The sequence below is a fragment of the Trichechus manatus genome, unplaced genomic scaffold, assembly GCF_000243295.1.
Source record: "Trichechus manatus latirostris isolate Lorelei unplaced genomic scaffold, TriManLat1.0 scaffold00001, whole genome shotgun sequence".
NCBI lineage: Eukaryota > Metazoa > Chordata > Mammalia > Sirenia > Trichechidae > Trichechus > Trichechus manatus.
The window spans coordinates 27,553,647-27,578,776 of NW_004443937.1; the positions used below are offsets into that span (position 1 = coordinate 27,553,647).

The window sequence follows — 25,130 nt, forward strand, 5'->3', positions numbered from 1 at the left end:
ACACACTGACCTTAGCGCCCTTGAGTCCAGGGGGTCCTTGTTTTCCAGAGAGTCCAGGACCTGGCTCATCCACGGACACCTACAAGCACAAAGTCAAGGTCACAGAGACTTCAAGGGGTCATCGCAGATCACAGGGTTGCAGAGAGTTCTGGGGCCAGAGACACATGGAGGCTTCTGGGGCCCAGGCCAAGGGTGGCCTCCTGGTGATAGCAGACACAGACCCAGGGCAGGGCTGGGGTGATCACCTTGGGGCCAGGGGGGCCTGGGGGTCCAGGAAGGCCAGGAGGGCCATCTCTGCCCTGCAAAAAAGAAGGAAACGGGGTGGCTGCCTCAGCACAGCCTCCAGATAGCCCCTGCCCCAAGAAGCCCCATCCCAACTCACCTGTTCTCCACGCTCTCCCTTCTCTCCCCGTTCTCCCTGGAATGTAAATAGCAGGGTGTAGGCTACATCCATGGGGAGTCCAACCCTTCCTGACCCTGCTTCCCCGGCCCTCCCCGGGCCAGTCCCAGCTCACCCTCTCTCCTGGCCTTCCTGCTTCTCCCACACTCCCAGCCCGACCTGGGAGTCCAGGAATACCAGGCTTTCCAGGCTCCCCAGCAAGGCCAGGAGGCCCAGGGGGGCCCCTCTCCCCAAGGGCCAGGCCCGGCGGGCCCTGAGGACCAGGGTCTCCATGATCTCCTTTCAGCCCGCGTTCTCCAGGAAAACCAATGGGGCCCTGGAGGAGCAGAAGAGTGAATGCTGGTGGCCATACAAGCACACCCTCCATGGGGCACATCCCACTGAATGGCCACCAGTTACCTCCTTGCCCAAGGGTCCCCGCTCTCCTGGCTCCCCCTTGGGGCCACGAAGCCGTTCAGGCACAGGCAGGAAGCTGCCGGAGCTCTCATCCCAGGTCTCCACAATCTCCCGCAGAGCAGACATCTGAGAGATGGCGAAGAGTCAGAGAAGCAGGGTTCGAAACTGCAAGCACCCACCCCCTGGGTCCTGTGGGCACTACTTGCCCCATGGGGCCCCCACTTGCGCCCACCCCCAGTCCCCAAACAGCTTACCTTGATGCCAACAGCTTCCAGTGACCGCTCCACATTCTGAGGACACAGGCTGGCTGAGAAGCTGCCCACGGAGAAGAAGTCCCTGCCTCCTGCCCCACACTGCCCCCAGATACAGACTGCATGCCCACCTCCCCAGGCCTCGTGCCCAGAATACCCTTTACCTCTTGGTTGAGGCCTGGCTCAGGACCACTGTAAGCTGGGAGCCCCTTACTGGCCTGTCCCTATTGCCCAGATTCTTCTGGGTGTAGGCTACAGGATCCCCAGTGGGGCAGGGGGCTGAGCACACAAGACAGGACCAGGGGCCTCACGGCAAGGGCAAGGGGATGGAGAGGAGGCCCGTATGGGTATGCAGATAAGAGTCAAGAGTCGGGTCCCAAGGTTCACTCACCGCAATGCTCCCAGGTTCTCCTCTCAGGCCACGGTCTCCAGGGAGGCCCTGGAGAGACCAAGAGACAAGTCACTAGGACCAGCTTGTGGGGCGTGTGTGTGCACATATACGGGAGCTGTGGCCACCTGGGAAGGTGAAAAAGGTGGGGGCCTCACCGGTTCTCCTTTGGATCCAGTCTCCCCACGGTCACCCTGAGAACAGAGAATAATCAGCCAGGTGGGAGAAATGCCCCCCAACTCTGGTCAGCCCCTCACCACACCCCTACCCAACATATGCACACTCACCTTGGGGCCCACATTTCCTGGGACACCAGGAAAACCCTGAGACATGACAGAAGACAAAGGAGTCACACATGAAATCGCAGTGGCCCCTGTTGCTCCCAAGTCCCAGAACTACCCTGGACACTTACCTGGCCAGAGGGGCCTATCTGCCCTGGGAGGCCTGGGGGGCCCTGGAGTCCGGGGCTACCAGGAGCTCCACGCTCACCCTTGGGGCCATCATAACCCTGTGGAGCATGCAGCCAGCATCAGGACCCTGATTCCAAGAAAGGGTGGAGCCATATCTCTCGGAGTTAGGGTCGGGGGTCAGAGGGCGCAGGAGAGTCAGCACTTACATTTCTCCCAGGGGCACCCGAATCTCCCTTCTCTCCCTAAGGAAGACAAGAGTGCTTCAGACATGGCCACAATCTAAGGTCAGAGCAGACCCGAGGCAGAAGGTCTTTACCTTCCTCCCGTCTTCTCCGGGCTCCCCGGCTTCTCCCTGTGGGCAGAGGACTCACATCAGCCCAAACATTTCCCAGTGTCTGGCTACAAGACTCTGTCTTGGCAGATCTCAGATGACTGTCTGTCTGTGCCCATTGCTCCATGCCTCTGCGTGTCTTAGAGTGTGGCCTGCGACCGTCTGAGTGAGCTGGTTCACGTCTAAGGGTGTGTCTGCTCTCCTCAGCAAGTCACTGCACATGGCCTCCGGCTTCTGGGCTTCTGGATAGAACTACACATCTATGTACTTCTGGGCGGGTGAGTGTCTGCGTGTGCTGGGTGTGTGTGTCTTAGCACGTGTACACATGGGTCTGTTATCCTGGTGGGCGACGGCGTCTCAACCTGTCTGCACGTCTTGGCACAGGCTTATGTGTGTATCCATGGGCTGGACATGTGTCTGTATGTCCCTGGTGCCTGGAGAGCTGTCTGTGTGTCTGGGCATCTGTCTGCAAGTCTATGTGTATGGCATGTGTATGTGGGTATAAATGCATGTGTCCACATGTCCCAGCACGTGTCACATGCCAGGGCCATGGATGTGGTCCTGCCCAGGTCCGTATGTGGCTCTGAGTCTGTGTCTTAGCACATATCCGTGAGTCTAGGCGGAGATGTCTGAGTGTCAGTGTGTCTCCAAGTGTCCCCGAATGGATCTTCACGCCAGTGCCCGTATGTGTCGACTGCATCTGTGGCCCTTAGCCTGTACCTGTGGCTGTGGCTTATTTCAGCCTGTGTAGGTCCATCCGGGCACAAGCCAGCATGTCCGCCTTATTCATCACGTGTCTGTCTGCAAGGCTGCACGCGTGTGCACCCGGAAGTGTGTTTCAGGACATCTCTGTACGTCTGGGCTGGGCACGCAGTGTGGGCCCACAGGTGTGCACATGTGCCTCATGTCATCTGCAATCTGGGCTGTGTACATGTGTGGTGTTTCTCGGTGAGTTTCACCCTGGCTGCCCCACACACTCACGTTTTTCCCATTCAGGCCGGGTTTGCCATCCTCGCCTGGCTTGCCCTGTGGGAACGGGTCAGAGGTCAGAGGTCAGACTGGCGTAAAGGTAATCATGGGGCAAGAAGGTAAGATGCAAGCCTGGACTCACCAGTGCTCCAGGAGGTCCTGGGGGGCCAGGAGGGCCCTGTTCTCCTCGGAGGCCTGGAAGCCCCTGGAAAAAGTCTTTGCTAAGATTGAGAGGGCCACTGAAATGTCCCCTGGGGCACATTCCATGGATTGGGAGGAGTGCACTAAGACCCTCCTCCAGTGCAGAGACCCTGAGGATTGGGAAGGTCCCACTGAGCTCTCCAGAGGCAGAGACTCCCAAGGGAAGAAACCCCAGAACTTGGAGGTCCTGCTAGGACCTCCAAGGCAGAGAAAGTCAGAAAGGGGGACCTCACTGCCAGGGACTGAGACTCCTCCCAAAGACAGGGCTGAACCAACTCCCCCTCCTCCTGCTGCTGTTGTGACAATGATGACCTCGCAGAGCTCACATCTGGACCCCTGAGTCGCCCTCCACCCCAGCATCTCCCCTTACTTACGTCTCTCCCTGGGTCCCCAGCTTTGCCCGTAGTGCCCTGAGGAGAAACTCAAAGTCAGGGAGTTCACTATGGTCATGGGGTCAAGGACACTGACCACCAACAGGGCCATTTAAAAAAACAAAACAAAACAGTTGCCCTTGAGTCAGCTCCTATTCATGGTGACCCCATGTGTGTCAGAGTAGAACTGTGCTCCACAGGGTATTCAGTGGCTGATTTTTTGGAAGTAGATCACCAGGCCTTTCTTCTGATGAACCTCTGGGTGGACTTGAACCAACAACTTTTTGGTTAGCAGCCGAGTGCATTAACCGTTTACACCACCCAGGGATTCTGACAGGGCTGTTAGTTACTGTGACCCCAAGGCCGCATCCAGGCAGGGTTCTAGGAAAAGACACAGATAATTCAAGTGGCCCCAGAGCTCATCAAGGCCAAGAGAAGCCAGACGAGGCTGGGTTCCCATGAGAAGGGGTAAGGGGAGGGGCACAAACAGGCAGTGACCACCACCACTCACCTGCAGCCCGGGGGGGCCAGTAGCTCCTGGTTTCCCATCCAGTCCATTCCGGCCATCCAGCCCAGGAGGGCCCCGGTCCCCCTGAGGAGGAGAGAGTGATGAGGGGCCTCGAAGGCTGCGACAGACTAAGAGCCCAGGCTCACTTCCCAAAGTCTTCACACCCTCTCACCTTTTCTCCTGCTGGGCCTCGGACACCTGGATCCCCCTGGAGGGAACAAGGTCAGATGAGAGGTAAGGGCAAGATGGGGACTATAGGATGATAAGGCAAAACGCATTAATTACCTGTGGGCCCGGGAGCCCCCGTAGTCCGTCGATGCCCTGAATGGGGAGAGGAGGGAGTTAAAGCAGCTTCTCCAGGCCCACACCTCCCCCAGGGCCAGCCACACTCACCCTCTCCCCGGGGGCTCCAGGGGGGCCGGGGTCACCCTTGGGTCCTCGAGGACCCTCCTGTCCACGGTCCCCAGGCTCTCCCTGTAGCAGAGACAAGCCTATTGAGGGACTAGCACTGGGCCACAGGACATGCCAAGGCACAGCCTGTCATGAGATGAGACACTGGGATCCTTTTCTATACTCCACCCGCTGACCCTGATACCTTCTCTCTGGCTCCAAGCCCCATGTCCACCTGCGGGAGGAATGACCAGTGAGAAGGATTGTTCACCAGGAGAGGTAGGGTGGGTGGGGAGGTGGGATCAGTGAGAGGCTGCGGGGATCAGTGGAGGTATCAGAGGGGGCAGCAAGGGAAGTGGGAGTCAGTGGAAGGAACAAGGGGACACAGTGTGGAGCCAATAGGGGCAAGTGAGGGAGATGACAGTGGTTGACAGAGGACTAACCCAGCTCAACCCTTACCAGCCGTCCAGGGGGTCCTGGAGGACCCTGAGAAAGGAAATGATTACGGTCAACAGGGCCCCCAGGTGCAGAGCATGGCTCAGGTTTGCCCCCAGGCTCCACTCTGGCCCCAGATTCCCTGAAGCACCCCAATGCCAAGCCCTCCGAGGCAAGTCAGGCCTGGGGTGGCCATCAGTGCTCCCTACCTTGACTTCCAGGTCCCTTGTAAGGTGTGGACCAGGGCACTGGCAGCAGCACCAGGGAAATCTCCCTCCCTCCCAAGCCCAGAGCCTGGCACTACTCACCGGCTCCCCACGTTCACCCTTGGGTCCAGAGGGTCCAGGGCTACCCTGCAGAAAGGCAGAAGGTCAGGGTCATTCAGGGTACGCAGCAGTTTGGGGAAGCTTTGGAAGCACCATTAGGACTCACGGGGATCTGATGGTCTTTTGAGGTGTTGTGATGAAGGGGTCACAGGAAGTGAGGACTGTAAAGGTTTAGCATTGCCCGGTGGCAGGACAGGGTTGGGAAATGGATGGTTGAGGGGTTGAAGTTGGGGTCGGGGGTCAGAGGTTGGGACTCACATTTCGTCCATCCTCTCCAGGATCTCCCTGGTCTCCCTTCTCCCCCACAGGCCCCCGAGCTCCAGGTGTCCCCTGGGAAGAGTGGCTTGTCTGAGATAGACCTCTCCAGCATTTTGCAGCCTCTCCCATAAGCTCCCATATTGCTCCAGGCTCCTCATAACTCTCACAATCCATGCCAGAGTTTCCCATCACCTCCCAGCCCCTCCATACTCTCCCATCACCCCCATTTCCCTCAGAGTTTCCCATCACCTTTGTGCCCCCTTTCTACAGGTTCTCCCATCACCCTCCTGTCTTCCCCTCAACAAGCCTCACCCGAAGGCCACGCTCGCCAGCTTTTCCAGGCAAACCTGGGTCACCCTGGTGATGGAGAGAGTGCAAGGGACTTAGGACCAGACTAACTCAGGGAGTGAGGCAGAGAAGGGGCTGAGCACAGGCTGGACAGGAGGCAGGGGATGGACTAGATGACCTGGTGGAGCCCCAGCCCATCAGGATCACAGTGAAGGATAAAGGACCAGAAACCACAGTAGCGAGGAGTCTCACCGGAAGGCCCTCGTCACCTTTCTCTCCAACTTCACCCTGTGAGACATGAGAGTCAGCCCTGGCCTCAAGAACCCAGTGATGCCAGCTACTCCCCTACCCCCCGTGACTCCCCCAACCTCAGTCTACTTACATCTCGTCCTCGGGGGCCAACAGGTCCTGGGGGTCCAGGCCGCCCAGGGTCTCCCTTCTCTCCAGGAGGTCCCAAGACACCCTGTGGAGGAGTCAGGAGTGAGGTGACACAGGATACACACAGCAGCCAGCCCTTGAGATCCCAGAAACAAAGTCACAGGTTCTCACCGGGGGTCCTGCTCTCCCAGTGAGGCCAATGGGACCCTGCAGGGGGTGGTAAAGGGGACAGGAGTTAATCAGGGCGCCCACGCTCCCATGTCATTCCCCTCTGCCTTGCCCTCACCCTCACCTTTACTCACCCGGTCTCCAGGATCTCCTTTGGGGCCAGGATCTCCAGGAAGAACTAATCCAGGTAGTCCCTGCAGACGAAAGGATCAGACATCAGGAGGGCTACAACCTTCACTCCTCACCCCCTCAGCACTTTCCCTTCACTCACCTGCTCCCCTTTGACTCCGGCAGCTCCTCTGGGCCCAGGGGGCCCCACTTCTCCCTGGAGGTAACAAGGACCATCAGCACCAGCCCCAGGCTCCAGAGACTCCCATAGCCCAGCAATCATGCTACAACCCTTGTGACTTCCAGGGCAGGCCTAGAGACCTTAACCCTGTAACACCCACCCCTCACACCAGACTTACCTTCTCACCTTTGGCCCCAGCACCAATAGGCCCCTGAAAACAAGCAAGAAAGACACAGCTTGGTCCTGTCTGGGGACTACAGGACCACAGCCTGTATTGGAGTAAGAGTTATATAGAACTAGGAGTCACAGAGTTTAACCCTTGCCCAGAGATCACAGGGTCACAGCTGGGAGCAGGCAGGGGTTATGGGAAATGGGGCTGACATGGAGCTCATGCCCTGTATGGGGTCATGGGGTCACAGGATCAGAGGCAGGAGTTGGGAGGTAGGCTATAGCATAAGGAGAGTCACAGAGCTATGAGCCTGCCCAGGGCCTCAGGGTTATGGGGTCATAGTCTGAAACTCGTTAACAGGTACATCACTGCTCAAGCGACTGTGCTGTGCTCAGAGTTCCATCCTCTCTTCACCTACCACCACTGCAGGGTCCCCAGGGGGACCAGGCTCCCCCTGTGGAGAGAGCAAAGAGAAAGGGATGAGTCGGAGACCCACTGTTATGGATTGAATTGTGTCCCCAAAAAATGTGTTGTAAATCCTAACGTCTATGCCTGTGATTATGATCCCATTTGGAATGGGTTGTCCTTGTTATGTCAGTGAGGCAGGATTAATGTAGGGTGTATCTTGAGTCAATCACTTTTGAGGTATAAAAGAGATTAAATGCAAGCTAGCAAGGAGAGACGGGAAGACAGATGCAAGCACATGAAGATTGCCCAGGAGCAGAAGATCAGAAGAGACAAGGACCTTCCCCCAGAGCAGAGAAAGAAAAACTTCCCCTAGAGCTGCCACCCTGAATTCAGACTTTTAGCCTCCTAAACAGTGGGAAAATGAATTTTGTTTGTTAAAGCCATCCACTTGTGGTATTTCTGTTATAGCAGCACTAGATAACTAAGACAGAATTTGGTACTGGAAGAGTGGGGTGCTGCTCTAACAGATACCTAAAATGTGGAAGCAGTTTTGGAATTGGGTAATGGGTAGAGGCTGGAAGAGTTTTAAGGTACCTAATAGTAAAAGTCTAGATTGCCTTGAAGAGATTGTTGGTAGAATCATGGATGTCGAAGGCAATTCTGGCGAGGGTTCAGAAGGAGGTGAAGAGAGCCTCAGAGAAAATCTCTGTTATCTTAGAGAATATATATGGCACCAGCAACAGAATGTTGCTAGAAAGGTAGACATTAAATATGCTTCTAGTGAGGCTTTAAAAGAAAATGATGAACGTGTATAATGGATTGAATTGTCTCCCCCCAAAATGTGTGTCAACTTGGCTAGGCCATAATTCCCAGTGTTGTGTGATTGTCCTCCATTTTGTGATCTGATGTAATTATCCTATGTGTTGTAAATCCTTACCTCTATGATGTTAATGACAGAGGATTAGAGGCAGTTAGGCTAATGAGGCAGGACACAATCTACAGGATTAGGTTTATCTTGAGTCAATCTCTTTTGAGATATACTCATAAAAGAGACATGAGCAGAGAGGAGAGGGACTTCAAACCACCAAGAAAGAAGAGCCAGGAGCAGAGCGCATCCTTTGAACCCAGGGCGCCTGCGCTGAGAAGTTCCTAGACCAGCGGAAGATTGATGACAAGGACCTTCCCCCAGAGCCAAGAGAGAGAAAGCCTTCCCCTGGAGCTAGCACACTGATTTTGGACTTCTAGCCTCCTAAACTGTGAGAGAATAAACTTCTGTTTGCTAAAGCCACCCACTTGTGGTATTTCTGTTACAGCAGCACTAGGAAACTAAGACAACATGTGATTGGACAATGGGGGAAGGGTGATGATTTTTATGCAGTGGCAAAGAACTTATCCAAATTATGTTCAAATGTTTGTTGGAAGGTAAGTGAACTTGGATATCTGGCTGATGAGATTTCTAAGCAAGATTTTTAAGGGGCGGTGTGGTTTCTCCTTTCAGCTTACAGTAAAATGCAACAGGAAAGAGACGGACTTAGAAATGAACTACGCAAAATAAAAGCAGAACTTAAAAATTTGGAAAATTCTGTTGTACAAACTAAGGACATGTGTCCTAGAATGTTCACCAAGCATGTGGCTATACAATCTTTCATTAAAGAGATTAAGCCTGTGACTGATGGATCTAACCAATTACCACAGCAGAAAACCCATCAGCTTAGACTGAAACAGAGAAAGAATGAAAGGAAAGAACTGCTGTCTGTTCCTTGGAATTCTACAGGCAAAAAACAGGCCAAACGAGCTACATCTGTTGTCTTCCAAAAAAAAAAAGAAAAGAAAAGAAAAGGACCATCCCTGGAGCAGCTCGGAGATCAGCAAAACTGTTGGAAGGAGCACAGGAAGCAGGGTCATCTTGGTTTCAAAGGGTGGGGCCATGGCCTCCTGCGTTTCGAAGAGTCAGATCTTCCCTGACTCAGTTCCGGAGTGTGGGGTTGCCATTAAGGTGTGCCATGGGGATGGGGCCACCACCCAAAGCTGAGGGGGCAGGGCTGCCATAACAAAGGGGCAGAATAATGGGGCCTGCCAGGGCCGAGGGGGTGAGGTCACCACACGGATGGACTAGGAGAATGGGGCCGCCTAAAACCAAGGGAGCAGAGTTATCATCCCAGAAGGCCTGGAAGGTGGAGCTGAAGCTCAGGGTGGAGGGACCTCCACCCAGAATCCAGAGGACATGACCAACACCCAGAGTCTGGAGGGTGAGGGCATTGTCCAGATGGCCCCAAAGAATAAACGATTATGTTCAGGTCTTGAGAGCTAATGTAAATTGTTCTGCTGGGTTGTGGACTTGTTTGGTGCCCACTATCCCTTCTTTCCCTCCAACTTCTCCCATTTGTAATGGAAATGTTTACCTTGTGCTATTCCACCATCATATTTTGGAAACAGATAACTTGTAGTCTAGATTTCACAGGTTCGCAGATGAAGAGGGATTTTGCCCCCGGATGGAATACGCCTAAAGTCTCACCCATATTTGATTTAGAAGACTCAGAAGATGAGATTTTGGACTTGGAGTTGGTTTAAGACTTTTGGGTTGATGTGATGGGGTGAACGTGGTTTGCATGTGGGAAGGACATGAATTTTGGGGGGTCAAAGGGTGGAATGTTAAGGATTAAACTGTGTCTCCCAAAAATATGTGTTGTAAATCCTAACCTCTATGCCTGTGGTTATAATGCCATTTGGGAATGGGCTGTCTCTGTTATGTTAATGAGGCAGGATTAGTGAAGGATGTATCTCAAGTCAATCTCTTTTGATCTATAAAAGATTTAATGCAAGCTAGCAAGAAGAGATAGGGGATAGAGATGCCAGGCGTATGAAGACTGCCCAGGAACAGAAGCTCAGAAGAGACAAGAACCTTCCTCCAGAGCTGACAGAGACAGAAAGCCTTCCCCGAGAGCCAGCGTTCTAAATTTGGACTTCTAGCCTCCTAAACTAAATTTCTGTTTATTAAAGCCACCTACTTGTGGTATTACTGTTATAGCAGCACTAGATAACTAAGACACCCACCTAGGAACCCAGTGTCCCACCTGCCACATCCCTGGCACCAGGGGCACTGACCCCTCCAGATGATGACCCACCTTTTCTCCTCGGCGGCCAGTGGGTCCTGGTGGCCCCTGCCCATGGAGAAAGGGTAAGCCCAGAAGGGTTAGTGTTGGGGAGGAATACGTGAAAGCCCCACTCCTAGTTCCACCATATTTGCAGACTCACCTCAGGACCCTCAAGTCCAGGACGCCCTGCAACACCTGGCAGTCCCTGGGAAAGAGGAACCAAAATGCTGATCCAGGTGAGTGGGGGTGGGGGATTATGGGAAAACATGAGCAGAAGGTTGGGCGTGGGGCTGGAGAGGGGTCACAGAAGATCAGAATTTAGGTCAGCAGGCGTCAAACTCAGTAGGACAGAGACCAGGTCAGTGGAAGTCAAGGTCCGTTCAACAGGCTTGGGTGAGCAGGGGCCAGAAGGTTAGAAGCTGGGTCCCAGGGATTGAGGGTCAGAAGTGTTCAGGAGTCATGTAAAGAGAGGCAGAGGAGCACAGGGGCAGAGAGGGTCACAGGCAAGAAGTCAGAACCCGAAGGGGACACAGATCCCAGGTAAGCTGACACTGGGGTCAGTGGACTCACCTGCGGCCCTGCTGGGCCAGGGGGTCCCTGTTCACCCTAATGGAACGAAAGGGGTCAGAGCTGAGTCCAGTCCTGACCCTCCAAGTCCCTGAGGGCTCCCTGGGCTGCACTCACCTTTTCTGCAGGCTCACCTATGTTCCCTGGCAGCCCTCGGTCACCCTGAAGAGAGATGGGTCACACGGTCAAACCCCAGACAAAGTGTCTCAAACTCTGACCACGCCCTACTCTGAAACTGCAAGCTTCGATCTGCAAAGAACTCTCATCTCCAAACCCTGACCCTCCAGCCTCCCCAAGCCCGATCCCCCACAACTGGCACTCACTTTGGGGCCAACATCTCCAGGAGGTCCCCGTAGGCCCTGCAAGGGATGAATTTGGGGGTTCACAGAGTTGGGTTTGGGCATAAAGATCGGGTAGGGGGTTGATAGTTGAGGGTAGGGGCTAGAGCTATGCCCATCACACTCAGAACTCCTGGACCCTACACTCACCCGCTGACCCGGGGTCCCAGGTAGTCCTGGGAGGCCTGGGGCTCCATCCTGACTGTCACCCTAAAGGAGAAACATATGAGTGGGAAGACCCAGGGGAGGTCCTGCCCTCCAGCACCTAGAGCCCCCCAACCCAGTACTGGAACACAAAGAGGTCAGGCATTTTACCTTCTCTCCTTTCTCTCCAGAGGGGCCAGCCGGGCCTTGAGGTCCGGGGCTTCCAGGAAGGCCCTAAGAGGAAGTGAGTGAAAATGTGAGCCCAGAACTATGAGGCCCAGGACCCAACCACCACCCTGACAAAGCCCCCAGCCTCTCTACCCACACCCCTGAGCATAGCTCCCAGGTTCCCCAGCAGAGACTTAAGGCCCGCTCACCGGCAGCCCTGGCTCCCCTGTAATAGTGCCACCATAACCTGGTCCAGGGGGGCCCTGGAAGAGAATACCAGATTAGGAGATTGACAGGGGAATCAGACCCCAAGCCACCCCCAGCCTACCTTGTCCCACTTACCTGTTCCCCACGATCGCCTTTGTCACCCTGGAGGACAGATCATGACCCAGTGATCCTGGATCACACCTCCCCAAGATACCAGGAGGGATGAGAGGTCACAGGGTCAAATTGGGTTACAATATCCTAAGAGAACTGAGGAGTCATGGGGGGGGGGGGTGTCAAAGGGTTACATGGGCTCAGAGCAACCAGCAGGGTTTGTATGGGGTTACAATGGAGTCGTCTGGTCACTGGATCACATGGAGGATATGAGACCATCTAGGGGTCATGCTGTCACCTTCAAGGATGTCCCAGGAAGCCCTGGGGGACCACGGGGTCCTGGGTCCCCCAAGGGGCCACGAGGTCCAGGGGAGCCCTGATGGAAAAGAGAAGGTATAAGATACAACCCCAGGGAGCTTCACTCTTTCCTCATCCTGATGGTTCCCCCAGCCACACAACACCCGCCACTATACACCCTGGAACTTACCGAAGGCCCAGGGTTTCCTTTCGGTCCAGGAAGCCCTGGGACCTCGCTTCCAATGACTTTTCCAGGCTCTCCCTGCAGGGACAGAGAGCAGTGGGCAGGATTCAGGGCATAAGAGCATTGAGGTTGGGTCCTTATCACGACTTAGGTGCCACACAGAGTCTGGCCTGGGGCAGCCCTGTGCCTCCCTAGAACACCCTGGTTTCCCTCCCTTTCCCTTTCACCTACCGGCTCTCCTTTCGGACCTCGAAGCCCTCGCTCTCCCTGGAGACAAAACAGAGCAGAGAGTGGTGCTTGGGCTCAGGGAAGTCCCAGGGCAGCCCCAATGGGCCAATAATGCCCCACCCCTGAGGCTCCCCACCCTGCAGAAAGAACCCTGGGGAGATACCAGGAGAGCAAGGAGGGGAAAGCACTTTACCATTTCCCCACGAGGGCCAGGCCAACCTGGGGAGCCCTGTAAATTGATGTCAGAGTTAGAACCACCTCTTCCCCCACAACCCTATTCAGGCACAGTGTCCCTCGGATGAAGTCATGAGTCCACCATGTGACCCACAAGGGCAAGGCTTGCTCACCTTTGGACCAGGGTTCCCAGAAGTCCCGGGGCGGCCAGGGCTGCCTGGAGGCCCATCTGCTCCAGGGAAGCCCTAAGGAGGCAAAAAGGTCAGGGCAAGTAAGGACCCTCCCACAGTGCCCCTGGTTTGGTGGGGAAGCCCAGGCGGTTCTTCATCTGGATCCCTCACCCCACAGGCCCCCAAGTATTGTCAGGGGTGAAATAGTGGGGCAGAGAAGTGGCCCTTCAGAACTGTATGGATCCCAATCCCAGGCACAAGGACAGTGATGAGGTAGAGAGCCTGCCCTTCCTCGGAGACTTAGAACTTCCAGTCAGGCTCTCCAGGGCACCACAAAATCTCACTGGCCCCCTACTTCAGAGCCTCTCCTAAAGTCTGATGTGGTTTATAATCTCCATTTAGGCTTCTGGGAATACCCTATAATTCTAACTCTGCTTTTCCCTTGCCTCTTCTAAAAACTCTGAGAAAACTTTGAAAAGGGCCGTAGGGGAACCTCAGTGGTCTCCACACTCACCCTCTCGCCCTTTGCAATGGTGCTTCCAGGGGGGCCTTGGGGGCCTGGAGCCCCGATCCTGCCCTGAGAGAAGAGAGCAGGTGACGAGGCAGTAAGCCAGTCAGGGCACAGAGGACAGGCGTGGGGAGGCACTTACCGGGAGGCCGGGGGGCCCAGGGGGCCCAGCTTGTCCTGTTAGGCCCTAGGAAGAGTGATCAATGAGCCCTGTGCTGCAAATCTCCCCCAACCCCATTGACTCCCCAACCCATTCTCTAACCTCCCACCAGGACCACTCACCGTCTCTCCAGGTTCTCCCTTCTGGCCCTGAGGAAAGACATGTTGATGAGGGTCAGACCTGGCTGGCCCAGTGTGGCCCTCACCCACTCTCTCAGCCCTGGACGCTTACCTTTGGACAACGAACTGTGCAAGGCCCTGGCTGTGGCTGTGGACATAGGGTCTCATTGAGGCCAAACAGTTCTACCAAGAGGTCCCAGATCCCCTTCTTTTCCCCCACCTAGCCCCCCACAGGCCTCTTCCAAACCTGGGTGCCCGCGGCTGCCTGACACAAGGCTGTTGCCAAACCAGTGACTGCCCGGTCCAGGCTTGGACCATCATCCATGGCAAAGAAAGTCTGGACAGGGTCCATGCCTGGTACCAAGCGACGCAGCTGCTCTGGGTCAGCTCCCGCCAGGCCCAATATCATCACGTTGAGCCCTAAGGAAGGGATCCAGCAGCCTGCATGATAACTCCGCTGGGGCCACCACTACCCCCAGACCCTATTCCCACCACCCCCACTCCTCACCAGCAGCCTGGGCCTCGCGGATGGAGCCAAAGATGTCACCTCTCAAGGGCTCATCCACGAACAGAACCATCACACCTGGGACATGCTGGCGGCGCCCAGGAGCATCTGGCGCCAATAGGTACCTGTGAGTTGTGACCACGGCGATGCCTGGGAGGAAGGACACGTCAGAACCCTGGGCATTGAGCTCCCAGTGGGGAAGTTCCAAGAGCTCATGCCTACTGCAGTCCTCACCCAGGTTGTTCCCACTTGGGTCCGTGTAGGGGATGTCACGGATCTTCTGCAGGATGATGCCAAGGTCATGGGAGCTATTCAGCGGGAACAGTGGGGAGGGCCGGTGACTGTAGGATAGGAGGCCAACCTGGGGAGGGGGGAGATACAGAACCTTGGGGGGGGGTGGTGACAGAGCAGGGATGGGAGACATAGAGCCTGGGGGATGATAGAGCAGGGATGGGGGACACAGAGCCTGGGGGGATGTTAGAGCAGGGATGTGGGGGCACACAGCCTGGAAGGATGACAGAACAGGGATGGGGGACACAGAGCCTAGAGGAATGATAGAGCAGGGGTGGGGGAACATGGAGGGTGGAGCGGAGACACAGAGCCTGGGAGCGTATGAGCAAACCTCAACTATTAGGGGTCAGTAAAGACAGTAAGCTAGGGAGTCAACCAGCAGGTGAAATCTGGAGTCTAGGGGAGAGCTGAGAGAAAGCCTGAACCACTGGCGGGATGGGAGGGTGGTAGCTGGTGTGGGGTCTGAGCAGGGACAGGCAGGTGTCTAGACTGCCTCTGGGGCCAAACCTGGACTGCCTGTGCCCCAAGGGGCCCAAGTGCAGACACCAGACGCTCGAGGACCCTCCTCATGGCCTCCGAACGGTGAGCATTGTCCCGAGTGGCATGCAGCAGGAACACCACATCTATCAGGCCATGGGGGCACCCTGAAGGAAGGGGGCTGAGTCACTCAAGTGGTCAGCACATCCAGCCACCCGCTGAGGCCCCTCCCACTATGTCCACCATACCTGAGCTCTGTGTGACAGAGGCCTCGGGGCCCCGCACACCTCCCTGGACAGGTATCAGGGAGAAGATGTAAGAGACACCGGGCTCTAACCCTGTCACCTGCTGGGAGTTCGAGATCCCTGGAAGTGTCTGTGGGGTCCCAGGTAGCTCTGCAGAGGACAGAGCTCAGTTAAACAGTAGGCCCTCCATGGGGCCCCAAATGCCAGCCCACCTCACCTTGGCCTCCTCCTCACCCTGATCAGGACCTCTGAGTGGCCGCCAGGACAAAATGTAGCTAGATGCCCCAGACACTGGGGTCCAGGCCAGAGTCACTGAGTCTATCGAGGTGTCCACCACATGCAGGTCAGTGCTCGGGACGCTAGATGACTCTGAAGGAGAATCAAAGATCAGGGATCAGAGGCCATATCCTGGGTGTTATTTGGAGAGATGAGATACCTGGGGTGGATTGTCTTAGTGAAGGAAGTGTCATGGGAGGGCATGCTGGGGTCACCCTGGCACCAGGGTTGGTAGGGGGGCACAGCAGAAGTCACTCAGGGTCATGGGGCCCAGAAAATCAGGGTGGGTCATCAGTGGGGGAGGTCACACCCAGGCTGAGGAGGCCACCCCAAGGTGGGGGAGGTCACTCCAAGGCAGGGGAGGTCACCCCAAGATGGGGATGGGCCCTGTCTGCTCACCAGTGGTCGCAGTCACCTCTGTGGGGGGACCTTCTCCAGCTGGACCCAGGACACTCAGCCACACGTGGTACAAGGTCCCTGGTTCCAAACCATCCATGTGGTAGCTGCTGATTTCGGGGCCCAGTTCCCGGAACTGCTCCTGGCCACCTGGGGCAGGTGTGAGAGTAAGGGCAGGGGGGTGAGGCCAAGGGGAGGACAGATGCTACCAACCACACTAATGATCCCACCCACCTCATCGACTGATCCTACTCACCCCGTCCACTCTCCTGACCTATTCTGCCCATTCTCTGTGACCCTCCCCACCTCACTGACCCTGCCCTCCTCACTGACTGATCCCACCCACCTTGCTGATCCTGTCTACCGTCACTGATCCCTCAGACCTCCACTGACAGACCCTGCCCACCCTCATTGACCTGATCACTTCATCAACCCCGCTCACCCACTGACTGATCCCTCACATCCCTGACCCCACTGGTTCCTGATCCCCTACCGGGGGCGCCTCTCACCCTCGGGTCGCCAGCGCAGATGGAAGCCGTGTGCCCCGGGCACTGGCTCCCAGCGCAGCCTCAGTGAGTGCTCCCCGCGTTGCGCTATTCGAAGGGTCCTCAGGGACGGCGGAGCCTCAGGTGCTTAAGAGAAAACGCGGGAATCAGAGAGGCTCTGTCCTCACTGGCCCCTGCGCCAATGCCAGACAGATTCTGGCACACGTCCCGCCCCCAACCAGCCCCTCTGCCTATCCCAGGCTTCATCCCTCCTCCTCAGACCCCGCCCCCACAGGTTTACTACCAATCCCTCTAATTCCAAACATAAGCCCCGTTCCCAAACCGTCCTGGCCACCAATCCAAGGCTCGCCCTGGCCCAAACTCCGCCTACGTGTGGTGACGACAATGGAGACTGGCGCGCCCTCCCGATCTCCGACAAGCGCAGTCACGCGCACCGAGTAGCTGACACCGCCTTCGAGGCCCCGGATCTCTGCGGAGTCCGTGTTTCCTGGGAGTATCTGGTCTCTTGTGGGGCCACCTGGCCAGGCGAGCATAAGACAAGAGTCAGGGGTGGGGGTGGGTGACTGAAGGAGGCAATCCTGGCCTGGAAGGACAAGGGCAGCACCTGGGGGCCATACCCTCTCTCCGGCCCCAGGACAATCTGTAGTTCGTGGCTCCAGCGACGCCCACCCAGGTGACTCGCAGAACGTCGCTGGAAGCGTTGAGAATCTGCAGCTTTGACACTCTGCCCACAAGCTCAGGGGCTGGAGGCAGAGGCAGGGTAAGGGGTCAGGGGCCACTAGGTGGCGGAAAGAGAACAGGGTGGCAGTGTGGCGGGTCAACCCAGGAGCTGTCTGAAGGTCAGCATGAGGTTAGTGTGGACAGGTCAGTGTAGGCAGCCCCTGAGAGGGAGAGGGTCAGCGCCTTGGAGTGGGCAGTGTGGGGCAGTCAGGAGGTGATTGTGAGTGGACATTTAGTCATTGCGGGGTGGGTCAGTGTGGGCAGGGCAGTCACAGGAGTGGGCAGCTGGAGCAGTGAGGAATATACACAGTAGGGCAGGGTAACCAATGAGGCACGGCTAGCAGCTGGCCAGGATCTACTCACCGGTCCTAACAACCACAGAGGCGGGGGCCCCGTCTGTACCAGCTGCATGGGCCCGCACATGGACTGTGTACTCTGTATCCGGTTTCAGCCCATCCAGCTCGGCCACTGTGGCCTCCCCAGAGACCAGCTGGGATTTCTCTGGGCCTGGGGGCAGGGATGGGGACAGCTCCAGGACCAGCCAGACTCTGCTCCCAGTGTCCCACCCGGACCCCTGAGACACCCAGTTCCCATTCCAGCCAGATCTGCCTCCCATGACCCCCACCCCCACCCTGAGCCCACAGTCCCCACCATGGCCTGAGTGCCAGGAGACTCTGTATCCTGTGGCTCCAGGAACCCTGGTCCAGGTGATGGTGACAGACGAGCTGCCAGACTGAGTCACATCAACTCTCCTCACTGGGCCCAGTGGGTCTGGGGAGAGAGGCAGTGACAGCCTGACAGTGGGGTCTGACGGAGGAAGCAGAAGCGATCTAATGGGGGAGGCAGTGGGGGTCTAATGGGGAGGCAGGAGTCTGATGGAAGAGGCAGTGGGGGGTCTAATGGGAGAGGAAGCGGGAGGGTGTGAAGGGGAAGGTAGTGGGGGCTGTCTGACAAGGGTTTATAGGAGGCTAACAGGAAGCAGGGATCTGATAGTGAAGAGCTCAGATGAGGGAAGGAGTGGGAATCTGAGGAGGCAGGTGATGGGGTCTGACAACAGGGTCTGCCAGAGAAGGTAAGTGGGGATCTCATGGCAGTATTAGGAGGCAGTGAGGGCATCTGACCAAGGAGAAAGTTTAAGTCTAAGAGGAGAGGCAGGGGTCCAGCAGAAAAGGTAGTAGGGGTCTGAGAGATGTAGAATGCTGAGGGCAAAGATAGTGGGGATCTTAGGAGAGAGGCAGGGGAATCTGAAGGAGAGAGAGGGGGCTTAAGAGGAGGCAAGGGGGATTAAAGGGGCTCTGAGGGAGGAGGCAGTAGGAATCTGAAGGGGGAGACTCGAGTTCTGGAGAGAAGCAGAGGTCTGAGCAGGAGGCATGGGGTCTGAAGGGGCACTGGAGGCAGAGAGCCAAGGCATTTGGTCAGGTCCTGACCAGTTCGAGCCGCAATGACCACAGGGGGACCTTCCTCTCTTCCACGCAGTGCTGACACAGCCACCTGGTAGGCGGTCCCAGGCTGCAGCCCCGTGATGTCTGTGACAGTAGAGTCTGGAGACAAAGTCTGGCTGGATTCTGGACCTACAGTCAGAAGGAAGAGTTGGCCTGGGCTCCTGCCTGCCCCCCCGGTCCCTACACCCTGATGATTCCCCTCAGCAACCCTCCCACACACCCTACACTGACCACTGCCTGTCCTCCAGCTGATTCGAAATCCACTGGCTCCAGGAACAGGTCCCCAGGCCACCCTCACTCGTGTCGCATCTGACGCCACAACCTGCAGCCCTGGGATGTCAAGCGCAGTTTCCAGCTCTGGGGTTTAGAGACGGAGGTCAGGGGTCAGGACTAGGACAAGAGGTGTCAGGCAGCTGCCCCCCACAACCCTCCTGCAGTGCTCACCACGGCGGACAGTGAGGGTGCTGGCATCACCCTCTCGGGCGCCCACTCGAGCAGACACCCGCACAGTGTAGCTAAGCCCTGCCCGGATGTCATCCAAGTCGAAGGTTGTCTGACTCCCGGGAAGCACCAGGGTCCTCTCGACCCCTGAGGGAGAAGGGAGGGTGGACGGGCAGAGGTCAGTGATGGACAGGGATATGGAATGACAGGCCTCAGTGAGAGACAGGGATGTGGGATGATGATGGTCAGTGATGGACAGGGATGCGGGATGAAAAGGGCCAGTGAGGGGTGGGGATATGGGGACGATGGGGGTCAGTGAGAAATGAGACACAAGATGAATGAATGAGAGACGGGGACACGGGATGAAAGGGGTCAGTGATGGGCAGGAACAGGATGACAAAGGTCAGTGGTGGGCAGGAACGGATGATAGGGGTTAGTGATGGACAGAGTGTGGGGATGAGAGGGTTCAGTGATGGATAGGGACACAGGATGGCAGGGGTCAATGGACAGAGACATGAGATGTTGGATGACACGGGTCAGTGGACAGCAACATGAGTTGACAGGTTGGGGTGCGGATGACAAGGATCCACCATGGACAGGAAGGCCACGTGACAGTTCTGGGCTCAGTGCCATCTTGGGAGGTGGATGGACAAGAAGATGGGAGTAGGTCGTAGGGACCGGGAGTGGAAGGGGGTGGGGCAAGGGTGCAATCAGGCTCTGAGGGCTGGACCTTTAATGGAAAGGGGCAGTGCTGGTCATGTCCACCTCACCCTGGGTGCTGCGCACAGCGATACGGTACTCAGTGGCACTGGGGACTGGGCTCCAGGACACTCGCACTCGCTGCCCAGGCAGCTCGACCGCTTGCAGGTCCATCACAGGGCCCACGGGCAGCTCTGGCCCTATTGGAGGGCACAGCGTGAGAGGCAGCCTGGAGCACCTGTACCTTCCCCAGTCACCTGGCCAGGCCCACAAAGCCCTTACCAGTGGGGACCACAGCTGCAGGCGTGGCCACCTCGCGGCCCTCCAGCAGGGTGTAGAGCGTGAGACGATACTCAGTGGCTGGCTGCAGCCCTTCCAACTGGTAGCGGATTACATCAGAGGGAAGCTCCACCTTCTTCGGTGGCTCTAAGCCTGGAAGATGATGGGATCAGGCCAGCTGGGGCCCAGCGCCACCCCCTGCCTGCCCACCTCCCCTGCACTGACCACTCTCACGCCGCCACTCCAGTCGGTAGCCTCGGGCCTTGGGCACCAGGTTCCAGGACAGAAGAATGGATGTGGGGCCCAGAATGACTGGGCGCAGGGTCTGCTCGATGTAGGTGTCTGCCCAGGGTACATGGGGTGTCAGTCACCTTGCCCTGCCTACCCCCCAACCCCAGCCTAATGAAAGTACCCAGCTTCTCACCGGTACGAGCAGTCAGGGTGGTGGCAGGCCCCACACTATGGCCATGCAGTGTGCTCACTGTCACCTCATAGTCTGTGCCAGGCTCCAGGCCACGCAGCAACACTGACCGCTGCCCAGCGCCCAGCTCCTGCTGCTCTGCAGCCCCACCTGGGTGAGGGGACAGAGCAGGATTAGTGGGCCTTGCAGACTCAGGACTCTACAGTTCTGTCTGAGGCACAGGGACTCCCCCCAGCCTACACATCTCACTCACCACTAAGGACCCGCCATGTCACACGGTAGCCAGTGGCACCTGACACACTCCGCCAGGCCACCAGGAGGCTGTGGGTTGTGGTGTTCTGGATGGTCAGCTCTGGCCCCTCCAGGGCAGCTGGGGAAAGGGACCACCAGAGATTAGGGGGTCAGGAGTAGGAAGGGTTATTGGGATGGGTGGTTAGGTGAGTGGGGTCAGAGGTGGGCAGCGTTGCTTACTGGTCCGAGCTGTCCCACTCACAGCCTCCCCGATGCTGTTGGCGTAGAGGGCAACCACAGTCACCTGGTACTCGGTCAGTGGCCGGAGGCCCTGCAGCCGTATGCTGGTCTCACCAGCCGGAACACTCACCTGCCCAGGGTCAGAGGTCACCTCACCTTGTCCAGCCAAGTCCCCAGCCCCTCCTTCCCACTCCTGCCATCCTCACCTCTCGCCGCTCGTTCGGCAGCGGCTGCCCCAGTCCTGTCAGAGGAGTGTACTGGACTTTATAGCCAGTCACAGGGCCACTGGCCGCTGTCCATTGAACTCTTAGGGATTGACTGCCTGCCTTAGACAACACCAAGTCCCGTGGGCCAGAGGTCGCGTCATCAGCTGGAAGTGGAGGGAATTGTGGGGCACCAAGGCAGGAGAGTCAAAGGTCAGTACTCATGAGACAGGGTTAGGGTCATAGGTCAGGAGCACATGGTGTGGGGTCAGCACCTCTAGGTCAGGATCAGGGGGCGGCACTCCCAGCTTGGAGTCAAGGGCCAGGAGCACCTGGGGTGGAATAAGCACTCCCAGGTCAGGGTCAGGGTCAGGGTCCAGATCAGGGCACACAGTGTGGGGAGGAACTCACGGGGCAGGGTCACAGGCACACCACCCACAATCGTGCACACTTGGCGGGAAACAAGGGGTAGTAGCGTCCTTAAGATGCTGAAGTCATTGACGAAGAAGAAAAAATCACTGGTTGGCTGTGAGGCAACTCGTTTCAGCTCCTCAGGGTCAGCATTCTTGATCCCTGAAGTGATGCCCAATCAGAGGTCAGCTGCCATGTGCCTTCTGACTGGTTCTTGCCCCAAGTGACCCCTCAGCCCGGGTTGGTACTCACCCACAGCAAAGAGCTTCACCCCCTGCCCCTTCAGCCTCTGGGCAGCTGTGTCCACCATGTCCTGGGACTTCCCATCTGTGATCAGGATGCAGACCTGGGGCAGGCGCAGGGGTCATGTCAGGGCTGCCAGGGACACTTGATTTGGGTCACATTGGGAGGCATGGTGAGATTAGGGATCACCTTGGGGATGCCAGGTCGGGCTAGCTGGGGCAGGAAGATGCGGTCAGCCACATGGAGAATCGCAGCTCCAGTGCGTGTGTTGCCCCCCTTGTAGGTGAGCTCACGGATGGCACGGATTACATTGCCCCCTGAGCCAAGTGCATCCAGGCCAAACTCTGTCCTGTGGGGTTAAGGGGTGGCAACAGTTTAGGGGACATGACCTCTTCTGGCCCTGGCCTCCAGGAGGCCTCCAGGGCAAGGGTCATGGGTATCAGGCTCCCTTGAGTGTCCCCTTGGTTCTATGGTTCCTTTCCCCACCTCCTGAAACCCCCAAGTTAACAGGCATCCCTTTGGTCCCCATCTGTGGCTGGGCACTGGGCCCGGGCAGGCCTGGAGCTCTTGGAGCTCACAGCCTGAGGGGAGGAGAAGCCGGATGTCTGGTTAATTTAATAATTACAACGGAAGGGCCCAGTCTGTGGGGTGGTGGACAGTGGCCAGATAAGAAGGCTCTCTGGGTGAATGGAGGGGCTGAAGGGGCCAGAGGGCTAGAACATGGAGTGTCCAGCAGACATGGGGCATCTGGGGGTTTCCACCTCCAGATCAGAAAACACAGCCCTGTCTTTGGCAGGGCATTAGCCTGGGGGATGTCTGAGGGGGCAAGGACTCTACCTCGAGAACCTCTGCCTTTGTCTACAGGGGGGTCCTGGCTGGAGGTCTCTGGGTTCCCCAAGGCCTATCTCTGGAGTGGCCTGGCCTGTGGGTTTCTGGGCTTCTGGCCCCTGTCTGGGGGAGGGATTGTGGTGGGGTCTGTGGGTCGCCAGCCCCCACTCACCGTGGGTCGTCGCTGTACTGCACCACTGAAAAGCGCACGCCCTGAGCACCCGCTGCCCCAGAGAAAGGCAGCACCAGCCCTTCTAGGAAGCTGCGGACTTCTCGAAAGTTGTTGCGGCCGATGGATGAGGAGCCGTCGAGTAGGAACACGATGTCAGCCGCGTAAAGACGCGTGCAGGTCACTGGGATGGGACAGGGAGAAGGCGTCACAACCTCTCCTGGGAACCCACTACTCCCCTCCCAGCACTGGGGTCTTTGAGGACTGGGGGGCGGCCTCATCTGTTTATGTAAACCCGGCCCTGGAGGCTTGGAGGGACCCGCGGCGGGTCCGAAGCGGACGCGGTCGCGGAGTGTTGGGGCCTGCGAGGCCGGGGTGGGGGAGGGGCGGTCGGTCGGCGCGGGTGTGAATCTGGGACAGAGGTCGACCACTGGGGACGGGTGCAGGTCTAAGAGGGACCGGAGCAGGGTGGCGGAGGGTAGGGCATTCAGAGCGCGTTTGGGGAGCCAGAATTGGGGATTTACGAGGTTAGCGGTTTGGGGGACCCCGTGCGGGTTGTGGGGGGCTTGGGGAGTTCAGGACCACTTGGGAGGAATCCGCGCGGGTCATGGAGGTGGGGTTGGTGGGGGGGAACCAGGATGGAGGCCGGGTGGAGCTGCGGGTGACGGGGTGCAATGCTCTGGACAGGGCCCTTCCCGCGCCGCGCGCACCTCTCTCCCCGTGCTGGGCCCGCACTCGGGGCGCCCCCGCCAGGACCCCAGCGCAGAGAGCCGCCACCAGGAGTCGCAGCCTCATCCTGGGTGAGGAAAACGGTTAGCCAGGACCCTCGCCCCTGCCCCTCGCCCCCCGCAGCCTCAAAAGGTCCGAGCCCAGCGACCACTCTACCCTCCTCCAGCCAGCTGCCCGGCTCGGCCTTGCCTGCGCGTCCGCCTGCACCAGCTGCCGCCTCCGCCGCCGCCGCAGTCCAGCCGCAAAGGCAGAGAAAAGTCCCTGATCCCAGGGGGCGGAGCGGCGGGCGGGGACCCAGGCGGCCCGCCCCCACCCACCGCCCCGCAGGTCGCCAGCCCCTGCCACCTCTGCCCAGGCAGATGATCTGACTTTGCTTAAATGTAAAGCCCCCTCCCGTGGCCTCTGGGAATTCCCCACAGGTTTCCCACCGGAACCGATGCTTGAGGGAGCCTCCCCAACCCCTGGAGGGTTAGAGGACTTGGCTGCTTTTGGTCAATCACAGAATGCCTGGTGAAACGACTGCTGGAGACTGGGAGGCAGACTAACTCCTGTAAACAGAAGTGGCAGCAGCAGAGGTGGATAGCGGCGGCAACAGCTGGAGATGACTCACTCCACCCTGTAGGGGGCCCAGACAAGCCCTCAGGCCAGGAGTCCCGCCGGCCAATCCTGTGATTCAGCCATCCCTCCGTCTGTCTATCAGAACTCCTGCAGCTCACCCCATATACCCTTACCGGTTGTAGCAGCCCCAGCAATTGCGGGGCTCTGGGGGTGCAGTGGTTAAGCGTTTGAATGCTAACCAAAAGGCTGGCAGTTCGAATCCATCAGCGCTCCTTGGAAACCCTACGGGGCAGTTCTACTCCGCCCTATACGGTTGCTGTGGGTTGGAATTGACTTGATGGCAACGCGTTTGTTTGTTTGTTTTCGGTTTGAGAGCGTCCCGGGGAAACCCAGGCCCAACTAGGCTGGGTCTCGGTAATGCCCCACCCCCCACCCCCACTTGCAGGGGGGAGCCAGAAGGCAGAGAGAACCTGTGTTATGCTTGTGCCTACGTGTTCATCCCAATGCCCCACACCCCCTACCGTGACCTGAACCAGTCTCAGGCACATGCCGTCCAGCTGTGCCTGCAGAGAAGGGGGCTGCCCAGATGCGGAGCGAGGGACCACTTCCGGAGACAACTCATCCCTCAGGAATCTACGCTCTCCTGCCCACACCCACTGGTGGGCTGTCTGAGCCCCAGGCTGGGTTACCCCCCCTGAGCTACACGTTGTCATTCTGGCTTGTCAGACTCCCCTCCTTCAGTCAACCCTTCTTGAAGACCTCCTTCCACTCATCACCCCCACCAGGCCGAGGGATCACCCTGGGCCCCTCCCTCATTTCCTCACTTCACATACGCTAATGGTCATGAGACCCGTAGTTTCAGAACCACCCCCCCCCGCCCCACTCCCTCTCCCCTTACCCAGTCTGACTTCCCATCTCCCCTTCCCTGACTGGCTTCTGTGACTGCAGTCTCCCCAATGCCTCCCTCTCTAGTCTAGTTCAGGGGCACTATCCTGAGGATGTGTCCCTTCATGGGG

The 25,130-nt window shown here is 57.6% G+C and overlaps 1 protein-coding gene across 1 annotated transcript in view; it reads right to left on the reverse strand.

Moving 5' to 3' along the window:
• COL7A1 (collagen type VII alpha 1 chain) overlaps positions 1-23,622 on the reverse strand; it is a 34,607-nt gene extending 10,985 nt beyond the window's left edge. Inside the window, exons 1-76 of the mRNA XM_004368722.1 lie at positions 23,538-23,622; positions 22,831-23,011; positions 22,020-22,179; positions 21,840-21,933; positions 21,588-21,749; positions 21,180-21,343; positions 20,974-21,103; positions 20,756-20,872; positions 20,506-20,652; positions 20,307-20,423; positions 20,085-20,234; positions 19,874-20,002; positions 19,107-19,250; positions 18,894-19,019; positions 18,648-18,791; positions 17,872-17,991; positions 17,584-17,727; positions 17,118-17,243; positions 16,871-17,017; positions 16,504-16,626; positions 15,998-16,144; positions 15,557-15,691; positions 15,326-15,472; positions 15,108-15,244; positions 14,544-14,670; positions 14,313-14,459; positions 14,052-14,224; positions 13,917-13,952; positions 13,808-13,834; positions 13,668-13,712; positions 13,532-13,594; positions 13,021-13,092; positions 12,867-12,902; positions 12,677-12,712; positions 12,452-12,523; positions 12,263-12,340; positions 11,989-12,015; positions 11,856-11,909; positions 11,650-11,712; positions 11,485-11,544; positions 11,320-11,355; positions 11,114-11,158; positions 11,000-11,035; positions 10,590-10,634; positions 10,460-10,495; positions 7,345-7,380; positions 6,936-6,968; positions 6,740-6,793; positions 6,603-6,662; positions 6,472-6,507; positions 6,305-6,385; positions 6,175-6,210; positions 5,947-5,991; positions 5,635-5,706; positions 5,359-5,403; positions 5,075-5,101; positions 4,821-4,850; positions 4,619-4,699; positions 4,511-4,546; positions 4,398-4,433; positions 4,229-4,309; positions 3,721-3,756; positions 3,288-3,350; positions 3,158-3,202; positions 2,162-2,197; positions 2,052-2,087; positions 1,848-1,943; positions 1,723-1,758; positions 1,594-1,629; positions 1,439-1,486; positions 1,051-1,086; positions 800-922; positions 516-716; positions 383-418; positions 246-299; positions 11-79 (exon numbers count right to left, since the gene is read on the reverse strand). Coding sequence (XP_004368779.1) covers positions 11-79; positions 246-299; positions 383-418; positions 516-716; positions 800-922; positions 1,051-1,086; positions 1,439-1,486; positions 1,594-1,629; positions 1,723-1,758; positions 1,848-1,943; positions 2,052-2,087; positions 2,162-2,197; positions 3,158-3,202; positions 3,288-3,350; positions 3,721-3,756; positions 4,229-4,309; positions 4,398-4,433; positions 4,511-4,546; positions 4,619-4,699; positions 4,821-4,850; positions 5,075-5,101; positions 5,359-5,403; positions 5,635-5,706; positions 5,947-5,991; positions 6,175-6,210; positions 6,305-6,385; positions 6,472-6,507; positions 6,603-6,662; positions 6,740-6,793; positions 6,936-6,968; positions 7,345-7,380; positions 10,460-10,495; positions 10,590-10,634; positions 11,000-11,035; positions 11,114-11,158; positions 11,320-11,355; positions 11,485-11,544; positions 11,650-11,712; positions 11,856-11,909; positions 11,989-12,015; positions 12,263-12,340; positions 12,452-12,523; positions 12,677-12,712; positions 12,867-12,902; positions 13,021-13,092; positions 13,532-13,594; positions 13,668-13,712; positions 13,808-13,834; positions 13,917-13,952; positions 14,052-14,224; positions 14,313-14,459; positions 14,544-14,670; positions 15,108-15,244; positions 15,326-15,472; positions 15,557-15,691; positions 15,998-16,144; positions 16,504-16,626; positions 16,871-17,017; positions 17,118-17,243; positions 17,584-17,727; positions 17,872-17,991; positions 18,648-18,791; positions 18,894-19,019; positions 19,107-19,250; positions 19,874-20,002; positions 20,085-20,234; positions 20,307-20,423; positions 20,506-20,652; positions 20,756-20,872; positions 20,974-21,103; positions 21,180-21,343; positions 21,588-21,749; positions 21,840-21,933; positions 22,020-22,179; positions 22,831-23,011; positions 23,538-23,622 — 6,330 coding nt within the window. The remainder of the gene's footprint in view (positions 1-10; positions 80-245; positions 300-382; positions 419-515; positions 717-799; positions 923-1,050; positions 1,087-1,438; positions 1,487-1,593; positions 1,630-1,722; positions 1,759-1,847; positions 1,944-2,051; positions 2,088-2,161; positions 2,198-3,157; positions 3,203-3,287; positions 3,351-3,720; positions 3,757-4,228; positions 4,310-4,397; positions 4,434-4,510; positions 4,547-4,618; positions 4,700-4,820; positions 4,851-5,074; positions 5,102-5,358; positions 5,404-5,634; positions 5,707-5,946; positions 5,992-6,174; positions 6,211-6,304; positions 6,386-6,471; positions 6,508-6,602; positions 6,663-6,739; positions 6,794-6,935; positions 6,969-7,344; positions 7,381-10,459; positions 10,496-10,589; positions 10,635-10,999; positions 11,036-11,113; positions 11,159-11,319; positions 11,356-11,484; positions 11,545-11,649; positions 11,713-11,855; positions 11,910-11,988; positions 12,016-12,262; positions 12,341-12,451; positions 12,524-12,676; positions 12,713-12,866; positions 12,903-13,020; positions 13,093-13,531; positions 13,595-13,667; positions 13,713-13,807; positions 13,835-13,916; positions 13,953-14,051; positions 14,225-14,312; positions 14,460-14,543; positions 14,671-15,107; positions 15,245-15,325; positions 15,473-15,556; positions 15,692-15,997; positions 16,145-16,503; positions 16,627-16,870; positions 17,018-17,117; positions 17,244-17,583; positions 17,728-17,871; positions 17,992-18,647; positions 18,792-18,893; positions 19,020-19,106; positions 19,251-19,873; positions 20,003-20,084; positions 20,235-20,306; positions 20,424-20,505; positions 20,653-20,755; positions 20,873-20,973; positions 21,104-21,179; positions 21,344-21,587; positions 21,750-21,839; positions 21,934-22,019; positions 22,180-22,830; positions 23,012-23,537) is intronic.
• Positions 23,623-25,130: the final 1,508 nt, after the last annotated feature.